The 22,138-nt window shown below is 36.2% G+C and overlaps 1 protein-coding gene across 2 annotated transcripts in view; it reads right to left on the bottom strand.

The window, feature by feature from the left end:
• Positions 1-22,138, bottom strand: part of DMTF1 (cyclin D binding myb like transcription factor 1) — a 44,540-nt gene that overhangs the window by 16,193 nt on the left and 6,209 nt on the right. Inside the window, exons 2-7 of one of the 2 annotated variants that reach the window (XM_082632909.1) lie at positions 18,250-18,372; positions 16,740-16,856; positions 15,691-15,813; positions 9,979-10,073; positions 5,871-5,985; positions 5,021-5,097 (exon numbers count right to left, since the gene is read on the bottom strand). In XM_082632909.1, coding sequence (XP_082489035.1) covers positions 5,021-5,097; positions 5,871-5,985; positions 9,979-10,073; positions 15,691-15,813; positions 16,740-16,848 — 519 coding nt within the window. In that variant the 5' untranslated portion in view covers positions 16,849-16,856; positions 18,250-18,372. Of the gene's footprint in view, positions 1-5,020; positions 5,098-5,870; positions 5,986-9,978; positions 10,074-15,690; positions 15,814-16,739; positions 16,857-18,249; positions 18,373-22,138 lie in introns of those variants that run through there. The other variant, XM_082632910.1, reaches the window with a different exon arrangement.

Raw genomic sequence — 22,138 nt, 5'->3', positions numbered from 1 at the left:
AAAGTCCTGCCAACCCCTTTTAAAATTACAAAAAATTAAATCTAAAGAAAGCAGAAAAGGAAGAAATCATAAGAACAAAATTAATATAATCAAATCAAGAATAGAAAGGATGAGCAATGCTAAAAATTGGTTCTTTGAAAAGATCCATGAGACTAAATAAAAACAAAAAGATAAACTTATGGCAAAACTTAAAAAAAAAAAGACAAAACAATATTAGAGATGAAAAATGGCCCCTAAGGAGAGATGCTATAGAGATTAGATAGTTGAACATTATGAAAAGTTTATGGCAATAAATTTGAAAACTTATATAAATGTATGATTTCCTAGAACAAGTCAACTTACCAACTGACTCAGGAAGAGAAAGAAAATCTAATAAACACAGACCATGAAGAAAATTTAATCAGTTATTAATAATTTTCCCACAATGAAAACACCAGGCCAAGATGACTTTACAGGTAAATCTTACCAAACAATTAAGAGAAACATAATTCTGATTTTAAACTATCCTAAAGATAAAAAGGGGGTGGGACTTCCCTGGTGGCGCAGTGGTTGGGAGTCCATCTGCCAAAGCAAGGACATGGGTTCGAGCCCTGGTCCGGGAAGATCCCACATGCCGCAGAGCAACTAAGCCCGTGTGCCACAACTACTGAGCCTGTGTTCTAGAGCCTGTGAGCCACAACTACTGAGCCCCGCGTGCCACAACTACCGAAGGCTGCGCACCTAGAGCCCGTGCTCCGCACAAGAGAAGCCACCACAATGAGAAGCCTGAGCACTGCAACGAAGAGTAGCCCCCGCTCGCCGCAACTAGAGAAAGCCCACACACAGCAACAAAGACCCAACACAGCCAAAAATAAAAATAGATAAATTTATTAAAAAAAAAAGATAAAAATCGGGGACAATTCCCCACTCATTTGATTAGGCTAGCATAATCTCAATAGCAAAACCAGACAAGGGGAGTTTCAGAAAAGATCTTCCGGGCCAAGCTCAGTCATTAAAATAGATCCCCCAAGGGCTTCCCTGGTGGCGCAGTGGTTGGGAGTCCGCCTGCCGATGCAGGGGACACGGGTTCGTGCCCCGGTCTGGGAGGATCCCACAGGCCGCAGAGCGGCTGGGCCTGTGAGCCATGGCCGCTGAGCCTGCGCGTCCGGAGCCTGAGCTCCGCAGCAGGAGAGGCCACAACCGCAACAGGAGAGGCCACAACAGTGAGAGGCCTGCGTACCGCCAAAAAAAAAAAAAATCCCCCAAATCCTCAAAATATTTTAGCACACTGAACTCAGTAATGTTTAAAAAGGTTAATAATCAATGGAAAAAGTAAGCTTACTCCAGGAATATGAGTTTGTATTAATTTCAGAAAAATTAGCAATTAATCACATAAGATTTATGGAAAAAAAAAGTAAAATCTCAATAGGTATGGTAAGAGCAATCATAAAATGCAACATTCAAAAAGCATAAAGATTGTAATAATTATAAACAGAGTATAACCTTTAAATATTGTAAATCACTATGTACACCTGAAACTTATATAATATTGTACATCAACTATACCCCAATTTTAAAAAAGTATAAAGATTAGAAAAGAATCATTTACAGATGTTATATATGTAGAAACCCAAACATCTATAGTCAAAAATTATTTAAGAGTACTTAGCAAGTATGCTGGTTACAAAATCAATGAAGTCATTTGTATTTCTAGACAAAGCTCATAAAAAATCTTTTAAAATTCCCACTAATAATAGCATCAAAATCAAAGAAGCATTAAGACTAAGTCTTAGGCAAGTTATGCAATTCCTTTATAGAGGAAACATAAAACTATCAACTGACATTAAAGAGGAACTAATTAAAACGGAGAGCTATAAAATGTTCTTCAAGAGGAAGTCAGAATATTACAAAGATGTTAATTCCCTTCAAATTGATTCAGATTCAATGTAGTCCCAATAAAAATTCCAACAGTTTTTCATTCTTTGCAGGTTGATTCTAAATTTATAATGGAAGAGCAAAGGGCCAAAGAACAGCCAAGACACTCATGAAGAGACCTGCCCCGTCAGATATTGGGACTTCTGAAGACAGAGCTGTACTGGTGCAGGCATGAAACTGAACCTAAGAACAAATTAGAAAACCTAGAAACATATCTGTGGAAGTTTGAGTAGAACAGAATGGATATTGTAGACTGGGAAAAGACTGACATTCCCTAATGATGCTGGGACAATTATCATCCATATAAAACAAAACAAAACAAAAACAACTACAACCCAATAACACTGAAACCCTAACTCATACCCACAGGAAAAAAATCAGTGTGAAAGGCAAAACTATATATGTGAGAATATCTTTATGCCCTTGAGGCAGGGGAAGATTTCTTAAACAAGCATGCAAAAACACAGACGTAAAAAGATGATAATTTTGAAACTGGAATTAAGAATCTTCTTTCATCAAATGATACCTAGAGAGAAGGAAAAGACAGGCCACTAAATTGGGACAAGATATCTATAACACAACTAAAAAACCATTAGTATCCAGCATACATTAAGAACATCACAGAAATTAAAAAGATAAACCACCCCACAGAAAAAACTGATAAAAGACACAAACAGGAATTTCAAAGAGGAAACACAAATGGCCAACAAGCATATAAAAATATGTAATCAGAGAAATAAAAATTAAACCCATAATAAAATACCATTTACACCCAAAAGATCTGTACAAATTAATAGCAAAAAACTAAAAAGAACCCAAATGACCATTAACTGTGGAATGTGTAACTTATGGTATATATATTTGCATGATGAAAGCTAAAAAAAAAAATCAACAGGGGATGGGTCTCAAAATCACAATATTGAACAAAAGAAGCCAGTTACAGAATGCCCAGAGAATGAATCAACTTACATAAATTTCAAAACAGGTAAAATTACACTGATATGCATTTTAAACACTCTTCTGAATGTATTAAACTTCACAGTAAAAACTTTAAAATTTTAGAATCTTTTCTAAAATTGTTTTACGCAGTTTCAATTCTGCAAACAATTAAACCTAAATATTTACAAGTACCTACATGCAAGGCACTGTGTTGTGGGATGATATTACAGTGAGATGAAAATATTTTTCTGCCCCTTTTTTCGTTGTTGCTTATGACAATACCTTGTCCTTTTACCCAAAATATGGAATATATGACACCTAATTAATTGGTTTACAAATAGCTCCACAATGTTCCTGTAAGAGTACCACATAATGAAAATCACAGTCAAAAATCAAAATCAAACAAATTAGCTTTTCCCAAGATCAGTACATCTTTTTGGACATTTCCTACTTCTGACAATTCTATCATCATTCTCCCAAACATCCTCAATTTTTAAAAAACCCTTAATTATTCCCACTCCTCATTTTCCTTCTTCACCAATATTCAGTCACCAGGCTTCCTTAGAGACTACTTGCTTATCTGTCTTTCCCTGCTAATTCTATTTCAACTACCGTAAAGTCCTTACTACTTCTCACCTGGTCACCTGAAATGGGTATCTAAAAGTCTTAATCATAAAGCTGAAAGAGTCCTTGGAAATCATCTAATCCAATCTCCTACACAAGAAACCAGCTTCTTAATTCCCCAAATTCAGTGTTTTTACCAATTCGTTGCTGCCTTATCTAAACCTGTAGAATTTTTCCAATTTTAACTTAAGTGTTTGTGATCAGTGGACAACTTTTAATACACTTCTAGATACATTTCAATGGTCACTATATTTCTGTTTCTCTTAAAACAATTAGCTTGGTGGGAAGGAACTTTCTTTACTAATAAAGAATTAAAGTTTTTTACTCTTTATAATTTATAAAGTGTAGTTTGGGAGGAGTGCAGCTTAAAATTAAGCTTAAAAACATGGACATTCTAGGCAGCAGTGTATTTAAAATAGTAAAAAATTGTACATAAACTAAGTATCAAACAATAAGAGAATAGTTAAATAAACTCTGTACACTTTCCATTCCCAAACAATGGTAATGGTCTCCATTTCAAACATGCACTATTTGAACATAACTCCATTACTGGGATGGTCAGTAAGTCTCTGGAAAGATTTCCTTGAGAAGAGCACAGATCTACCTGACCGAACTCTCACTAAACTGAGTTACCAGTTCTTCTCATTTCTTATAGGATAGAATTCTAATTCTTTGGTCTGGACTTCAAAGCCCAAGTTCTAGAAGCTAATTATCTTGGTTCAGGTTAAAGGGGTTAGTTTAACATACTCTGGGTTGGAACTCTGAATCCTCAACGCTCATCATTTACTTATGCTGTTCCCTCCAGCCCTATTCTACCCCTAACTCCCACCCCTTTCTTAAAACTCAGCTCAAATCCTGCTCTTCCAAATATTTTCCATAACTGTCCTAACCCTGAGAATAAACTCTTCCTTCTTTGTTCTCATGCAGAATTAACAACATGTTATCACTCACAGGGTACAGAGCCTTATATCATTCTTCACCTGTTTTCAGAATTTCCACATGGACTGTTGGCAGGCATATGAAAGCCAACACTATTTGTTAAAGCAATTCACATTTCTAGTGCTTCAAAAATTCTGTTTTCATCAGACATTTAATGAAGAGGATGACGGAAGTAACAGGATATAAGCCTGAATATGAAAATGAACTAAATTTTTTTTTAAAGGGGAAAGACTAGTGTGATGTCATAAACTCATTCAAAGAAGATGCATATCTTAGACTTTACACAACATAAATTTAAATCTTAAATCTATAGGCTGCTTGAAAAGATGGGGCTTTAAGATTCTGAGAGGCTATTAAAATTCTGCCTAAACTTCAGGGTATTAACTAAAGCAATAAAGCTATTTTAAACTGAGAATTCAAAATGTGCTTAAAAGTATACTGTAATCATACAACTGAGAATTATTAATCTACAACATATTAGCCAGTCATCCATTACATAATTACTGAAAAGCTCCTAAGTACTATATACAATATGCTGCTTTGATATTTTTTGCAATTGGCGATGAAAAAAATTAGTGAAACAAAAAAATATGCCATAAGATACCTTCAAATAGCGTTCAATATTGTTCATCAAAATATCAATTTCTTCCTTGGACCACATCCCCTGCTTCCATTTATGTCCTTTAAAAGAAAACAAGTAATGCTATAGAAAATATTATCCCTTGAGAGGAATAAAATGTAGCTAATTTAATGTCTCTCATCTGAAATCTGAAAAGTCCCCAGGTAAAGTTGCTTTTGTGACCTCTGGTTTTTAAGAAAGAATACATTTGACCCTACTAAGTAGAGATAATGATAAGTAAAAGATTCATAAAAAATGTTACTTCCTCTTAGTTACATCTCTTACCCTTTCAGCAGTATAGGACTTATAAATAAAAAAGCCAAATCACCCTCAAAACTTTCTGAAAAATTCCTCCAGTGAAAAATAAATTTTATGGGCAACAAAACATGTATAAAAGATTCTAGGACAAGGTAAACATAATATATTGGATACCAAGTGAATAGTTTATTCTTAATGAGTACTTACTGTACAGTGGTTGAAAACAATCAATTTACTTACTTTTTGTTTCCTTTCCTTACTTCAGAGTGGCATATACACAACCTCCACTTTGTTGTAGTAACTTCCTAGCAATCCTTATGAGCACAGCAGCACTATAAACACTGTTACTTTAAACCTCTAAGCCACTTATCAGACCAAAGTTAGTAGCAGAACTTTGAAAAATTGAATATTGGTTTCATGGTCCCACTCAGAGCCAAATTTAATTCAATTAGAAAGGCTCAATTACTGTAACTACTCAACCATAATTATGAAGGCCCAACTCAGAATCCTTATGACTACAAGCTCTTCTTTATGTCCATTTTTTCCACTGGACACTAAAATTCACAGTATCTCTTACCTTTGTTAGTTAGAGAATCCTTATCTTCTTTAGTTGTAAACCATGCTTGGCTAACTGCTGAAACCTCTTCATTACCCAAGGGAGATATGTCATCTAGTTGCTCATTCTGTAGAATCTTGAAAAGGTAAAAGAGAAAAAAAAAGTAGCAGCCTGATTTAATACCCAACCTGATTCATCTTTGTTTTTAATGCTAAGCACTATAAAACTCTAATAATGTGAAATCTACTTGTTTTAGATATAATAAAATTATATTGAATTTATAAAGACAAATATTTTCTTGTTCTTTTAATAAGATAGTATGAAAACACAATTATCTGCATTAACAAAATATGACCTTCAATTAAGCAAGTAAGTCAGTACTAGCAGCTTGAATTTTAGAGGATATTGGCTAAGATTCCATTAAGCATTTAAATTAATACAGGATACTCAAAGCCATTTGTATATTTATATATGTAAAACAAACTCATATATAAAATAAAATGGAAATGCTGGGGTTGATGTCATGATTATTCATGCCCTCACAGGTAGTTTGCTACCTAAATATATAGTCATCTGTAATGTAATCTGTTGCTAAATCTAAAGGATTAACAGGCTAACTCAAAAGATGTTACTGCAAAATCATGATTTGCTTATTGTTTACTGACAACTTTGTTTTAGCCAACCTCTAGAGCTGATTCCTACCCTCCTTCATGTACCTTCTTTCAAAGAACTATATGGTACTACTTTTTATCATTATTGCAGTAAAACAGTCTGTACAAGAAATGTGTAGTTAAAAAATAAGCTTTATTGAGCTACAATTCACACATCACAAAATTCACCCTTTAAAGTATACAATTCAGTGGCTTTCAGTATATTCATGAAGCTATCACCAGGTACATTTTCTTTTTTTTTTTAATTTAAATTTATGTATTTTATTTATTTATATTTCGCTGCGCTGGGTCTTCGTTGCTGTGCACGGGATTTTTCTAGCTGTGGCGAGCGGGGGCTACTCTTCGTTGTGGTGCGTGGAATTCTCATTGCGGTGGCTTCTCTTGTTGCAAAGCACGGGCTCTAGGCGCACGGGCTTCAGTAGTTGTGGCAGGCAGGCTCAGTAGTTGTGGCTCGTGGGCTCTAGAGCCCAGGCTCAGTAGTTGTGGTGCACGGGCTTAGTTGCTCCGCGGCATGTGGGATCTTCCTGGACCAGGGCTCGAACCCCTTTCCCCTGCATTGGCAGGCGGATTCTCAACCACTGCGCCATCAGGGAAGCTCACCAGGTACATTTTCAATTAAGGACATACCTAATCCAGCAAATTCTGCAGGAACAAAGCTGTTTTTAAGAGACTTGGCCTTGGGCTAAAGAGAGCTATAGTGTAAGTGAAGAAGATTAAGCAACAGTGCTACCATATCAGGTATAAACCTATTACAGGCAGACCAGGATAAGGGGAGAGTCACATGCCTAGTGACCACTCAACCCAGTTCTGTCTCTGGATTGGATCAACTACTAACCTATGCCACTTTCCGGAGGTAAGTCCTAACAAAGTTTGAACTGTTTTTTGAGTAGGCAGAAACTGGATCTCTACTTTCAAGAAGATATGAAACCCATCTCCCTTCGAAAACAGAGAAACTGTCCATGAACAATCAAAGCACAATGAGGAGAAAAGCCATGCCTCTACTGTCACCTACTTTATTTTTATATTTGGTGGTAATGAATATTTTGTATTTATAAAAATGTTGTTTTCTAAGACCATAGGCAAAAGCTAGAAATCACTGGAACAAAAATGAGAAGTTTTATAACCCTGTATTTATGCATCATACATTTTAGATCTTTTTCTTTTAAAGATTAAGAGGACTTTATAAAGCTGAGAATTGAGACAGACTAGACAGATGATATCGAAGGCCTCTTATATTATGAAGATCACAATTCTGTAAGACTTGACACAGGAGTTATTCATCAAGGGCAATACAGAGACCTATCAAAAGATCTTGATACATATAATACCTACTTTTAAGAAATGTAATGTAAAAAATATCCTGAGATGATCTCTTATATTAATTAGTTCGTTAAAAGAATAAAATCACCATTTTCCAAAGTGAGTGTAAATATACAGCAAAGCCCACTCTATGAATCTCACAAATAAACCGGTCATGCCAATTAATCGCTGTCTTTGGGCAAACACTTAATGCCTTATGGCTCAAATTTTTCTGAAGAAGACTTACAATTATTACTTAAACCATATAATGTTAAACATGAAAAGCCGTGAAATGAAGTAAATAATTATTAAATTTTAGTAGTAATATTCAGCACTGTCAATAAAAGTGAGTATAGAAGGAGACTTAGGTACCTGAAAGGCTATCTATCTATACTTAGTAATAAGTTTAGTAATAAGTATTTTAGTAAATAGTAATAAGTTTTACAGTATTTTACCCCCATTTTTCGCTATTTTATACATAAATCTTTTAAAGTTACTTAGGCTTTATTAGCATGCTGTTGCTTTCTAAATGAAGCCTTTTTGAGTTGGTTATAGGATTTCCCATCTGTAACACATACAGGCTTAGAAATCTAAAAATAAGTATTTCATTCACTAAATACCTCTTGCAACCACAAAGTACTACATACATTGGGAATTTTTTTAGTTTCTAATTGTTTTTCAAGCTCGTCGCATCAGTGGAATGAGGGAAGGGGCATTAGCTACTAAACTACGTGAAATAACTACACCTAGACTGACACAAAAGGGCCCAGCAAAAAGCACACTATTTCTGAACTTTTAACTGTGCTGACTTTCACTCCCAACCTAATATTAATCTTATTAAAAAATTTAGAAATTATTAATTATTTCATTCATAAAAATGGTAATAACAAACCAAGAGGTTAATATTAAATTGTAATTCATTAAGTCTTCGGAAATGATCCACACAAAACCGTATAACTTGTCTAACTAGCACTGCTACTGCTCAATCTTATAATGACTAGGTTGTAAACCAAATCACACATATGTATATAGTTATTTTCAATGTGCTAAAAATGGAATGGAAGTGAGACTACATAGTCTTTGAATCTGAAATGAATTTGACAAGACCCATTTTGAAGAAAGAATGTGCCCTATTATTTCCGAGGGTTTAGAAAAAAAATCCTGTCCAAATTCCCACTGAAACCCAACGGTAGATTATGAGATCTCCAGCTTGGCTCAAAGCTGTTTGAAGCATTTTGGAGACTTGCTTCTCTGGAAATCCTGTCATTCTGGAACCACTCTGAAGCTCCCCACTGCAAACCATTCACAGTACACCTACCTGAGATGTCCTTAGTCCCTGATGTTACATATCAACTTGTAACTTTACTTCTTAACTGAAGGGTCACTGTGATGCTTCACATACAAAAAATAATGGTACAATGTCTACTGTCTACTTAGAAGTATTTTATTAAATGAAGAGATGAAGCAAAAGGACAAGCTAGTAAAAAGAAAGAACAATCAGCCAGAAATAAACTTACAAGTAAAATATATTTAAGCTGTTGGTTACTGAAGACAGCAAAGAATTCTGATTACTTTTGGCAGAAATAACTCATGAGACAAATAAAGAAGTTCATGTAGGAAAAAGGGCTAATTATTATTTAACCTCTAAACATGCAGTAAAATGTATCTAGTCCTACAGGCACCAAAAGGAACTACCTTAACTACAACTGTTATAATTAAAATCTATTTGAAATAACCAGCTTTCATTCACATTAGGGCAGAGAATACATGGAGCCGTTCTAAATCTGTCACTACAGATAACTGCTGGGTAAAACTTATCTTAAAAAGTTTTATATCCCAATCAGTATCATATATAACTGGTAGATAAAATTTTAAGTTATTTAACAGCTCAAATGAGATCACTCCAAGCGGATAAAGAATGCCCATGCATCATCTGCTTCAACAGATGTGAACCACTCTACAGGGAATGAATTTTAAAATTCTATCGTTGCTTACAATTCTGAGACTCACATATGTGGGGACTGGAAATCTGAATGAATAAGTCCAACCTCTGTTCTGTGGTTGCTCCTCTGTCAGACAGAATATATTCTCATCATTTTATCACCTAAAGTATGTGTAAAGGATAATCTTCTTGTATCCAGTAAAAAGACTTACTATACCTGGATCTGTGTCACAGTTCCCTCAGTAATCTCATCATCTGCCACCTCTGTGGTTGCAGTCATGGTCACCTCAAAGCTCTGATCATTTTCTGAAACTTCAAGAAAAAGAACAGTTCAACTCTAGAATAATAATGGCAGCTTCTAATTATTAAAAAATATACCCAAGGAACAAGTATGTGATCATCTAATTTCTTAACATATTCCTTGCCAATATATCTACACATATATATGTGTGTGTGTGTGTGTGTGTGTGTGTATACATTCATATACATATATTTGCTTAACAAATATCTACTGTGCACCTAATACATGCCAGGCATTGTTCTCGGCAACAATAAACAAAAAAACAAAAATTCTGCCTTCACGGCACTTATAGCCTAGGGGGAAAGATACAAAATGAACACGAAATTATGCTGGAGAAGTATTAAGGAGAAAAAATAAAGCACGAAAGGAAATGTGTTGGGAGTGGGGGGGAGTGTTTGAATTTTAGATAGGAGGCCAGGAAAAGTCACCAACACTTGGACTTTACCCATAAAGTCCATATATCATATATCATATATCATGCAGGTATATTGAGGAAAAGCACTTCAGGCAGATGGAAAGCCAAGTGCAAAAAGGCTCTGAGATGAGGGCCTGCCTAGATTGTTCATAGGAACAGCAAGGAGGACAGTGTAGCTGGCCAGAGCAGACCAATCAAGATACTGTGTGGGGACTCACAGACCACTGTAAAGACTTTGGCTTTAACTCTCTTCCAGTGGGTTGACCATTGGAAGATTCAGAGTAGAGGAGTGGTATAAACTGAGTTTTATTGTAACAGGATCACTCTGGCTGCTAAGGGGAAAAGAGCCTGAAGGGCAGCACAGGCTGGAGGGAAATCAGTGAAGAAGCGAATTCAATAATCTAGATAAGAGAGGTCAGTGGCTTGGACTAGAGTGAAGGCAAGTGAGGGTGATAAGAAGTAGTTCAAATTGTGGATACATTTTGATGGTAGAGCCAAGAGGATGTGCGGATAAACCAAATATGAAAGTGAAAAGTCAACGATGGAATTAAAGTTTTTTATCTGAGCTACTGGAAGAATGTACCTGCCATTAATGAGATGGGGAAGATTGTAGAAGAAGCAAGTTTAAAAATGTAGGATGTTTCAGGTGCTCAGATTTAAACATATTCGTTTGAGATAGCCACTAAACCTCTAGAGTCAAGAGAAGTCTGGACTGGAAAAAATCTGGGAGTCATTACCAGAGACAGGACTTAAAACCATGAATTCTAGGGAGTGAGTAAAAATGGAAAACCGAAGCAATCTAAGAACTGAGTCCTGGGGCACTCCACATTTAGAGGTTGGGGAGATGTCGACTAGTCAGCATAAGAGACTAAGAAGGAGTGGACAGAGAGAAAACTAGAGAAATGTCTTCCCTGGAAGCCAAGTGACAAAATGTTTCAGGGAGAAGGGAGTGATAAAATTATTGAAAATTGTCGGCAGATCAAGTAAGACAAAGACTAAAAAAATCACCATTAGATTTAGCAACAAGAAGATCTCTGGAAAAAACTAAAAAGAAGAAAAGAAGAAGAAGAAAAAAGAAAGTGTCTGGAGACATGGGGAGAACAGTTCTGGTGTAGTGATAGAGGTGAAAGACTCACTGGAGTGCGTTTACAGAACAAAGGAAGAAGAAACGGAGGCAAGGATAGGCAATTCTTCCAAGGAACTCTGCTCTAAAGGGAAGGAGAGAAACTGGATGGGAGCCCACAGTGGGCTAACAGGACGTTTTGAAGAAGAAATTATAGTATGTTTGTAAATGTTGATGGGAATAATCCAATAGAGAATGCAACATTGATGATTCAGAGGAGAAAGGAAAGAATTGCTACAACTATGTCCTTGAGTAGACAAAAGGGGTGGGGTCTAGTACACTGAAGGGTTGGCCTTAACTGGGTGAAAACACAGAATATATGGACATAGATACAAGTCAGTGTGTATCTATGGTAGTGGAAACTTACAGAAATTATTTTCTGGCCACTTAAATTTTCTAAGAGGAAGCAAGGCTATCAGTTGAGAGTGAAAAAGGTGGAAGAAGTATTGGAGATTTCAGAATGTATTAAACAGTCATCTTAGAGTGGGAGAAAGAACACTAGATAAGTATGGCATGACTGGCAGGCAACACTAAGAGCCCATTTCAAGTTAATGATCATAAATTTAAAGTGAGACTGGTCAGCTTACTTGTGCTGTTTTTCTCCAATCTCTTTCAGTTAGCTGTACCAGTATAGACATAAATAGGCAGACAAATTGAACCAGGGTTGTGGCTTCATCAAAGAATGATGAGGTGAGGGGAGGAAAAAAGGACCTGAGGATAAATGCAAGACAAAGATTATAATGATTATAATGAAAACTGAAACTAGGTAAGGAGGAAACAAGGATACAAGTGAAGAAGGAATAATTTAAAAGTGGTAAGGTCAATGGGTCCCGGTGGGGCAAAGGATCGCCAAAGTATGAGAGGAAGTAATCTGGAAGATAGGAATCAGTGGTAGGAAAACAAAATCTGAAGTAATTACAAATAGACTCCAGTTAATATGCAATAGCAAGAGTGCTATGGGAATGACAAATGAGGCCGTGTGAAGAACAAAAGGAATCAGAGGCTTAGTAACCCCAACAATCCTCTAAACCAATAATCACCAAGAGTTTTAACAATGAATAGGTAATGGAATAAATGTGTGTAGATGATTGCAAAAAGAAGTGGTAAGTTATCTGCACTGATTAACATGAGGGTTAAGAGAACTTTTAAGGCTCAGATAACTTTTTATCAGTTTTATAAAGCATGTAAAGGAAACCTGAATATTAAAGTTAAATCATTAAAACTAATATTCATCTCCAAGAAGTCCAGCATAAATTACTCGTGCATTTAATCAGTCCCAGATGATGGTGATGGATATAGGACTTCATGCTTCTGTGTGAGTTTTTTTTTTTTTTTTTTTTTTTTTTTTTTGCAGTACGCAGGCCTCTCACTGTTGTGGCCTCTCCCGTTGCGGAGCACAGGCTCCGGATGTGCAGGCTCAGCGGCCATGGCTCACAGGCCCAGCCACTCTGTGGCATGTGGGATCTTCCCGGACCGGGGCACGAACCGGTGTCCCCTGCATTGGCAGGCGGACTCTCAACCACTGCGCCACCAGGGAGGCCCTGTGTGACTTTTTTTAAATGTAGAAACTTTCCTAAGTTGATTTTTATCAACATACTTTTTACAAATCCAGGGAACTTCAAGCCACTCTTCATAAATTCAGTCTTATTGTAAATTAGGCTCCAGAATGTCCTCTTTGGTGATGCTATGACCCAACATCAAATAGCTCATGTGCTTTTATGTCAACACACCATAAAATAGAACAAAATATCGTGTAGTTCAAACCTACAATAATGTTCAAGGCACTCTAACCAAATCAATTAACCAGTCAAAATTTACATCAAAATAATCACTCAAAAATCCTGGCTGAATTAAATATTTTTATTTTATTTTATAACCTGTGGATGTACTGTTCAGCATGGTGACTACAGTTAATAATACTGTACTGTATATTTGAAAGTTGTTACGACAGTAGATCTTAAAAGTTCTTCTCACAGGAAAAAAAATTGTATTGATAACTGTGTGGTGAAGGATGTTACTAGACTTATTGTGCTGAACATTTTGCAATATATACATATACATAATGATGTGGTATACATATACCACATCATTAGGCACACCTGAAACTAATATAATATTAATGTCAGTTATATCTGAATTTAAAAAAATTCTAGCTTAGAAAATGTCTACATAGGATTGTATTTGTACAGATAGCCTAATCATGTTCTAAAATTGAGTCATAACATAATAATAGTCAAATTAGGAGAGAGTTTTAAAAATCATATGAATTATCATTAGAAGGAGAGATCATTTAATTAGAAATATATTATGCTTGTATATTCCACAGGTGGAAGCAATATTAGCAATATTAACATTAACACCATTTCTCAACAGTCTCATAGTAAACTTATATAATATGGTTTCTTTTCTGCTCAATTCAATAAGCAATTAACTCCAAATACAGAGTACATATCTGCTTATGAAGACATGAGTTTCCACAATGAAAACCTAGTCTTAGTTTCTTTCCACTAGATGACAATGTGATCTTGCTTGATGCTGACTGCAAAATAAAAGTTTGTGGATATGCCAAGACCCTCCTTTGTGCAGAGAGTGCCCCCAACAGCCCTGTGCCCCAACCCCATCGCCAAGGACTAAGATATCTACTCCAGCTTTGTTTTTTTTAAAAAATAAATAAATTTTTTTTTATTAGTTTCTGCTTTATAACAAAGTGAATCAGTCATACATATACATCTGTCCCCATATCCCTTCCCTCTTGCGGCTCCCTCCCTCCCACCCTCCCTATCCCACCCCTCTAGGTGGTCACAAAGCACCAGAGCTGATCTCCCTGTGCTATGCTGCTGCTTCCCACTATCTATCTACCTTACGTTTGGTAGTGTATATATGTCCATGCCTCTCTCTCACTTTGTGACAGCTTATCCTTCCCCCTCCCCATATCCTCAAGTCCATTCTCAAGTAGGTCTGTGCCTTTATTCCTGTTTTCCCCCTAGGTTCTTCATGACATTTTTTTTTCTTAAATTCCATATATGTGTGTTAGCCTATGGTATTTGTCTTTCTCTTTCTGACTTACTTCACTCTGTATGACAGACTCTAGGTCTATCCACCTCATTACAAATAGCTCAATTTCGTTTCTTTTTATGGCTGATCTACTCCAGCTTTGGAGGGCCACCACAGTTCAACAAGATTCCATATTCTTTGCTAAACAAACCAGAAATAATTTAACATTACAGTTGGTGGGTTGTAGTCTTTCACCAACAGTATTCCACTCAAAATACTACATCTTCTTAAAATCCAGTCTACTCTAAATGATCTTGGAATATAAACAGTTTAAGAACTTTCTTTGTTTTGCTTTTTTTTTTTTTTTTTTTCTGGCCACACTATGCGGCATGCGGGATCTTAGTTTCGCCGACCAGGGATCGAACCCATGCCCCCTGCAGTGGAAACACAGAGTCTTAACCACGGGGTCGCCAGGGAAGTCCCTTAAGAACTTTCTTAGTGAGAATAAACTTATTAGGCTTCGGTCTAACTTCCATTTAGCCATATACCACATGAAAAGAACATAAACTACAAGAACCAGAATGCCTGGGTATGACCTTAGACAAGTTATTACACCTCTCTATACCTTAGTTTTCTCATTTATAACACAGGGAACACTCTAGAGAGTGTTTTCTCAATGAGGGTGAATATGCTTCTTGGGAGAAGGTGAAAAGATCTTATTCTCTTTATTAAGAAAGCAAGGACATATATATATATATATATATAGTACATTAAAAACAACAACTGTATATTTGTGGTATTACAATTTCATGGGGGAGAGCATGATGATGAAAAAATGGTCTAAAAAGGCTCTCGGGAGTGGGGGGCAATTAAAAAAAAGGTTGAGAGATTAAACTAAACTAGGCAATATATGTAAAAGTATTCAGAGCCATGCCTGGCACATAAATAAGCACTCATTAAGTGCTGGTTAAAAGGAGGTTTTTTGTACTAAGAGGAGAAAAATAATGGGTCCAAGTCTACCTTGAAATGCCAATTTAATCTCTTGGAATCTAAATTTGGATTCAGAAGGAAACTATGTTAATACTCAGTGACTTACGTGGAAGTGCAACAACTGATATGCAAGGAGTGGAATCATCAATACTTTGATCATCCTCAGAAGACAGACAAAGCCTTTTATGTGGAGGTTCAATACTATCTTCTGAGTCTATCTCATCAGCTTCTAATGAAACAAAACAAAAACAAAAATCTCAAAATCTTCAAACCAACAAGGAGAAAACAAAATCTTCAACAAGTAATGACTGTAAAATAATCTTCTTACTGATTTGCTATGTCAACTAAAGCCAGTCATGCAAGTGAGACTCACTGTCCTCTCTACGCTTACTGCAGCACCTCAGCTCTTATTTTTATGACAAGGAACTATGAACAAAGGTGCCACTTTTTAAAACATCACACTTTTGTGCTGTTGACTACCTGGCTTTCCAAATATTTCACACGTAAAGACAAGGGTCGGTTATTTAATTCACTCACAACATTCACTGAATGCCTACCATTACCTAAGTTTGAGAAACAAAACAATAAGAGATACCCTGACTGTCAAGGAGCTCATAGTACAGTGCAGGAGGTGACTAAACTAACAATTTCAAAATGGTGTAATAAGAACTATGAAGGTGGAAGGAAGAGGCTGTTATATGAGCACACAGGTGTTTAATTTAGACTGGAGGTGAAGGGTTTCTAGAAAAGGTGTCTTAAACTTTCAAAAAGAAACAGAAGGCAGGGGGAAATGATTATTAACTGGCAGTAGGAGTAATACATGCAGTCATACTGAGGTCTGAGAAGCTTAAGTATGTTAGGAATATAAAAATAGCTGTGAACTGCTGGAATACCGCTACATGAAATGTGGCAGGAAATGAAGCTGCAAGGAAAGCTGAGATGATGGGAGGCCTATGTACCAAATTAAAGAACTTGAACTATATTCTTAAAAACCATGGGAAGCTTATTAAAAAAAAAAAAACAACTTCCTATACTGTGAGTGAATTAAAAAAAACTTCCAAAAAGTTCGTTCATTTGGGTTTTTCCATAACATCTTACGGAAAAACTCGAATGTTTTGGCCAACTCAATACAATTATGTCAGCAGGTTCTCCTACCATTCTGAGGGCAGTGAAGAATGAGGTTCCCGTCTGCGTCCCGAGTCAAAGTCACAGAGTTCACAGTTTCTACTGTTACTGTGTCAGAATCCTCTTCAACTGTGCTCATACTCAAATCTGTGTAAGAACAGGTTTCAGATTAGGGTTTAAAAAATTATTTCCAAGTATGAACATAAAGTAGCCAACAGAATCCCGCCCCCCCCCCCAATTTGTATCTGCCTGTAGTATTCTTTATGTGAAATTGCAATGATGTTTCAGGTTTCAAAACTTTTTTTCAAAAGTATAGGGGCTTCCCTGGTGGCGCAGTGGTTGAGAGTCCGCCTGCGGATGCAGGGGACACGGGTTCGTGCCCCGGTCCGGGGGGATCCCACATGCCGCGGAGCGGCTGGGCCTGTGAGCCATGGCTGCTGAGCCTGCATGTCCGGAGCCTGTGCTCCACAATGGAAGAGGCCACAACAGTGAGAGGCCCGCGTACCGCAAAAAGAAAAAAAAAAGTTTATACCAATTATTTAGAATTAGCTGTAATAATCTGCAAGAATCTAAATGCGATGATTAATTAAAAACCTACAGCACTCACTATTTTAAGAGTTGTTTTTATCACATCCAATGAAAGACTACCTGTTCCAAGTTGTCTGTCATATCAGCAAAAACTCACACCACTTTTTAGTTATTTTTTATTGGCAGCTTTGTGATATATTCAAATAGGTGTTTACCTTCTGATTCTTTACCAGAAGACCCATCACAACTTTTCTCTTAATCTAAGAATTACTTCTCTAAAACACTATTTGCAAGTATTTAAGCTCTATTATTATCTGAAAAACAGGAACACTAAATAATTCTTCCTGCTGTTTTCTTCATATTGAACAAGTACATATATTTGTCATTGACCAAACTGTTTTCCTAATAGACATGGATCTAGGTCTTCTTTTGAAATAGAGAACTGGATTTTGCTTAAAGTGCCTTTACCTGTTATTTTACACATATATTATTTCCCTTTTGTTCAGACAGACTGAATAAGCAGCACTTTGAATACAGTATCTCATGGCTGACAGGGGGAAATGCCCTATATTGTAATCAATGGCCTGATTGAAGTCTTCGGGTTTACCTTGTAATGTTCAATGAAGTTCTTGCCTCAATACTCTATTTTGGTCTTGTCCACATACTTTTTTACCAACTAAATAATACAGAGGACATAAGCCTTGATGTGTATTAATCATTCAATATTTATTTGGTTGCTATATACAAGATGTTAGTCTGTACATATATTTGCCATTTACACAAATGCATTTTCCCTTAGCAGAAAAACTTAAGAACTATTAACATTTACATGGTGAAGATCTACTGATTCACTCAAGTTCTACTGTACAAATTACTGTTTTAAAAGGACATCATTCATTTTACAATGGTAAAGATGCCATTCCCCAATTAAAGATAAGTGGAGGTCATGATTTAGTTATGACTAAAATTTGCAAATCATGAGGTAAGGTCCCTGGAACAAAGGAATGCTTACCTAGAAAACAGATGGATCAGCTATAGCCCTTCCCACAGAATCGAGTTGCCTTCCCTTGGCCACCAGCATCACTTTCATGTTATCCAGATTGTTTCTCCTCCATGTTCCTACCTCTGCAACACTCTGAAAAAGTAACAGCATTATACACTAAGGCTTACTGAGAACAAACAACTGTGTGTTAGCAGTATGTTGATGACAATCTAGCCTCAAGCCTCTGTGATGTCTCAACTAGAAGAGGAAGGACAATACCAGAATTCTTCCGTAAGTAGACCTTTTGGAAATCAGCCTCTGAAAGAATTCTCCAATGAAGGGAAGAAATGATGGGATCCTATGCCTACTAAGTCAGTTTATAGGCAGTTTCTCAGCCCAAGTTGCCCCTCAACAGGCAGTCAAATTTTCTCAGAAAAAATAGGTTGAATTACACCAGTGGTTCTATGAACTGTAGACCTGGGTACATGTAACATGACCTAGGGTATATACCAACCAACAATACCACAAATATTACCAGTAACTATATTTTTCTTTATAACAATTAACATCTCTCTTTAAATGTAGTACCATATTTCATCTTAAAGCATTAGAAACTACATAATATCTGTTAACAACTCTGCCCAGGGATCTGTGGGAAAAAAGGAATCCTAAACAATCAGGCCAGAAAACATAAATTACAAGAAAGCTTTTGAATGTATTGTGAAACTTACAAAATCTGAAATGATTTGATTTTTAAAGGTTTCTTTCAAGAAACTTCTCATCTTCATCCCAAAGGATCAACCGAAAATTAAAAAGCACAGCAAGATTTAAGGTTCAAGGGGATGTTTCAGCAAAAAACAATGATTAAAATTCTCATTTTTGCAGTATTCTAATTAGAACTCCTCTCTAGGATGGGTATCTTTGAGAACTGCTATATATAAATAAGTCTGTAGTGCAAAAGGTACAGATCCTGCTAGAGAAACATCCAGTCAGTTAATAGATTTCCTGTTGCTCTCACTTCAGAATCCATTAAAAAGTTTAAAAGCTGGTTTGTAAAGTAATACTTACTGTAGAAGATGGAGAAATTAAATGTTAAAAAAAGAAAAAAGAAGTTAAAACCACCCATAAACTTGCCAAAATCATTACTTCACTCTTGTTGATTTGTGTGTGTTTGTGTATGAGACTACACTGTAGAAGCAATTTTATATACTGCATTTTAGAGTTCATTCACATTGAAAAATGTGAAGGAAACCAACCTAGGTATTTAACTGAAGTTTTCTGTATCGTTTAAAACTTCCACTGCATAAAAAACATGACATTATCCAACAAATAGCCTATAACTGGACATTTACGTTCTTCCCAATTTTTCATTTCCGTAAAACACTGAAACATTCATACACTATTTCCTTAAACAATATTAATTACTGAAAAGTATTAGATCAAAGAATACAACAAAATAAACTCTTAAATCATGCTGCAGTCTATTTTCCAGAAGGGATGTACAAATTTATATTCCAACCACTGAGGTGTAAACTCTACTCCTGGTAGTAAATAAAAATACCTTGCCACTAGTATTTTTATTTAAAAAGAAACAACAAAGGAAAAAAAAAAAAAAAAAAAAACCCCAGCACAACTCCTCATTTGATAGGTACAAAATGGTTACTGGTCTAGCAATTTAATGACTGTCATCTTAGGACCTAAATTAATCTAAAACTTCGGGAAAAAGAGAAAATAAAGGTGGATTTGAGAAGATATGGTAAGATACAAGGAAGGGTATCTTAAGGTAAGATACAAGGTAAGTACAAGGAAAAAGGAGTCTGAAATAACTAGATGAGAGTATTTCATTCTTGATAACCTGTACTGGGGTTAGAGGTTGATCCCATGCAGTGTACTAGCTTTAAATCAGGAATCTAGGTTCATTTTTAAAAGTCTGATAATTCATGTTAGAGATGAGTAAATGCTTCTACACTGCTTTGCAAATTAACTAGCACATCTGTTCAATCAACAAATATATATCACATGTACAATGTGACAGGGACTCTCTAGGCACTGGGATATAGTGGCTACTTTTTTTTAACCCCCAAAGATAAGCTCTTGACTTACCTTCCTGGGGTTTTTCCCCACTTGTACTTACAGCGACAGAGTCTGGATTTATTAATATTTAAGAAACTCACCTAATTTTATTTTCAATTTACTTTTTAAGGTAACACATTTACATGGTTCAAAATTCAAAAGGTAAAGGTGAAGTCTACTTTCCACTCTAGTTCCCTAGACCCCCTGCCTGGAGGTAAACAATGCTGTCAGTTTCTCATGCCTCCTTCCAGTTATTTTACTCATATATGTCAATATATTCCTCCTGCTACATACACTTTTTATAGAAATAGAACCATACTACAAATAGGGAAGCTTACCCTAATGGCTACTTTACATTTCTTCAACAGCAAGTACTGTAAGCCAGCCAACAGATTAACAGCATAGTCCCCAAGGTGGGACCTGATTTGGCCTGGCAGGAGGGGATTAAAAAAGAAAGCCACTATGGCAGAGGCTTCCGAGCAAGAGGGAGAGTAGCTGAATTTAAGGCTGGAGAAAAAGACAGGAGCACATCTCACAAGGGCTTATAAATCCTTGGACTGTTTTAAATTGGGAAATATGATTTACATTTTGAAAAGATCATTCAGACTGCAATATGGAGAATGGATAAGGGAGTAAGTCATGAAACAAGCAGCTGTCCAAGAGATGATAGTCATTTGGAATAGGTGGCAGAGATCAAAGAAAGGAGCGTGGACAGAGGATTTATTCTGGAGGTAGTGTTGACAGGATTTGCTGAAAGTAGATTAAGAGATGAGGAGCTATTTCAAGATGATTCCTAGACTTGGCTTGAATAACTGACTGAGTTTTGGGGCACTAGAAGATATTTATTAAATATTTTTATTACTGTTAATATTAACAAGTTAAGATATACGGCACCCAAATGAAGGTGTCAAGTTTATAGTTGGAAGCTGGAATTCAACGGGCAGGGATGAGACCTGTAAATTTGAGTTAGTAGCAATGCAAATTGTTTTTAAAGATAAGATCACCTAGAGAAGTTAGAGAAGACAGCCTAGAGTTCTGAAGCAGAAGTCAAGCAATGCACAAACAAGGAGAGGAGACTGAGAAGGACCAGCCAGGGATACAGGAGGAAAACTAAGAGATGTTACTTAAAAGGCTTGAGAGTGTTTTTCAAGGAGCATTAAGTAGGTGACTGTTAAATACTGCTGACAGGATAAGATGGAGAAGTGACTACTTGATTTGGCAATAAGTAGAATACTGTTGACCTACTGGAATACAGAGAATTGGAAGTACGGAAGGTAATACAAAACAGGTCTTTTACAAGGTTTAGCTCTCAAAGTAAGCAGAGTGAGAAGATCTATGGTAGAGTCAAGACAGCTGTTAGTTATAGGAAGAGTACATCTGTATTTTAATATGACTATTAGAGTAACTGAAAAATGTTGGTAAATAAATCAACGTACGATAGTAAGGTACAAAGTTGAGTAATTTAGGGCCTTGTACTGTAATTCATCATTATACGTGAAACTATGCTTAACTTCAAACCCGTTCCCCATTTGGTTTAATAGGGAAATATATCAGATCTCCAATTCTAACATCAAAATTTTGGTTCCCTTTGGGGCAAATAAATACACACCATCAGCCTATTTTTTTAAAAACATTTTTAAAAAAAGACAATCTACATATTTATTTGGGCCACACCACGAGGCATGTGGGATCTTAGTTACCCTACCAGGGATCAACCTGCGGCTCCTGCACTGGAAGCGCAGAATCTTAATGACTGGACCACCAGGGAAGTCCACCATCAGCCTATTTAAATCTTCCTTTCTTTCTCTCAAATGGGTTATACCATATGCACTACTTTTTTTTAACC

This window comes from Mesoplodon mirus, assembly GCF_964341445.2.
Source record: "Mesoplodon mirus genome assembly, chromosome: 9".
Classification (NCBI taxonomy): Eukaryota; Metazoa; Chordata; class Mammalia; order Artiodactyla; family Ziphiidae; genus Mesoplodon; species Mesoplodon mirus.
Note: the sequence above shows the minus strand (reverse complement) of the source record. Positions and strands in the feature narration are given on the sequence as shown.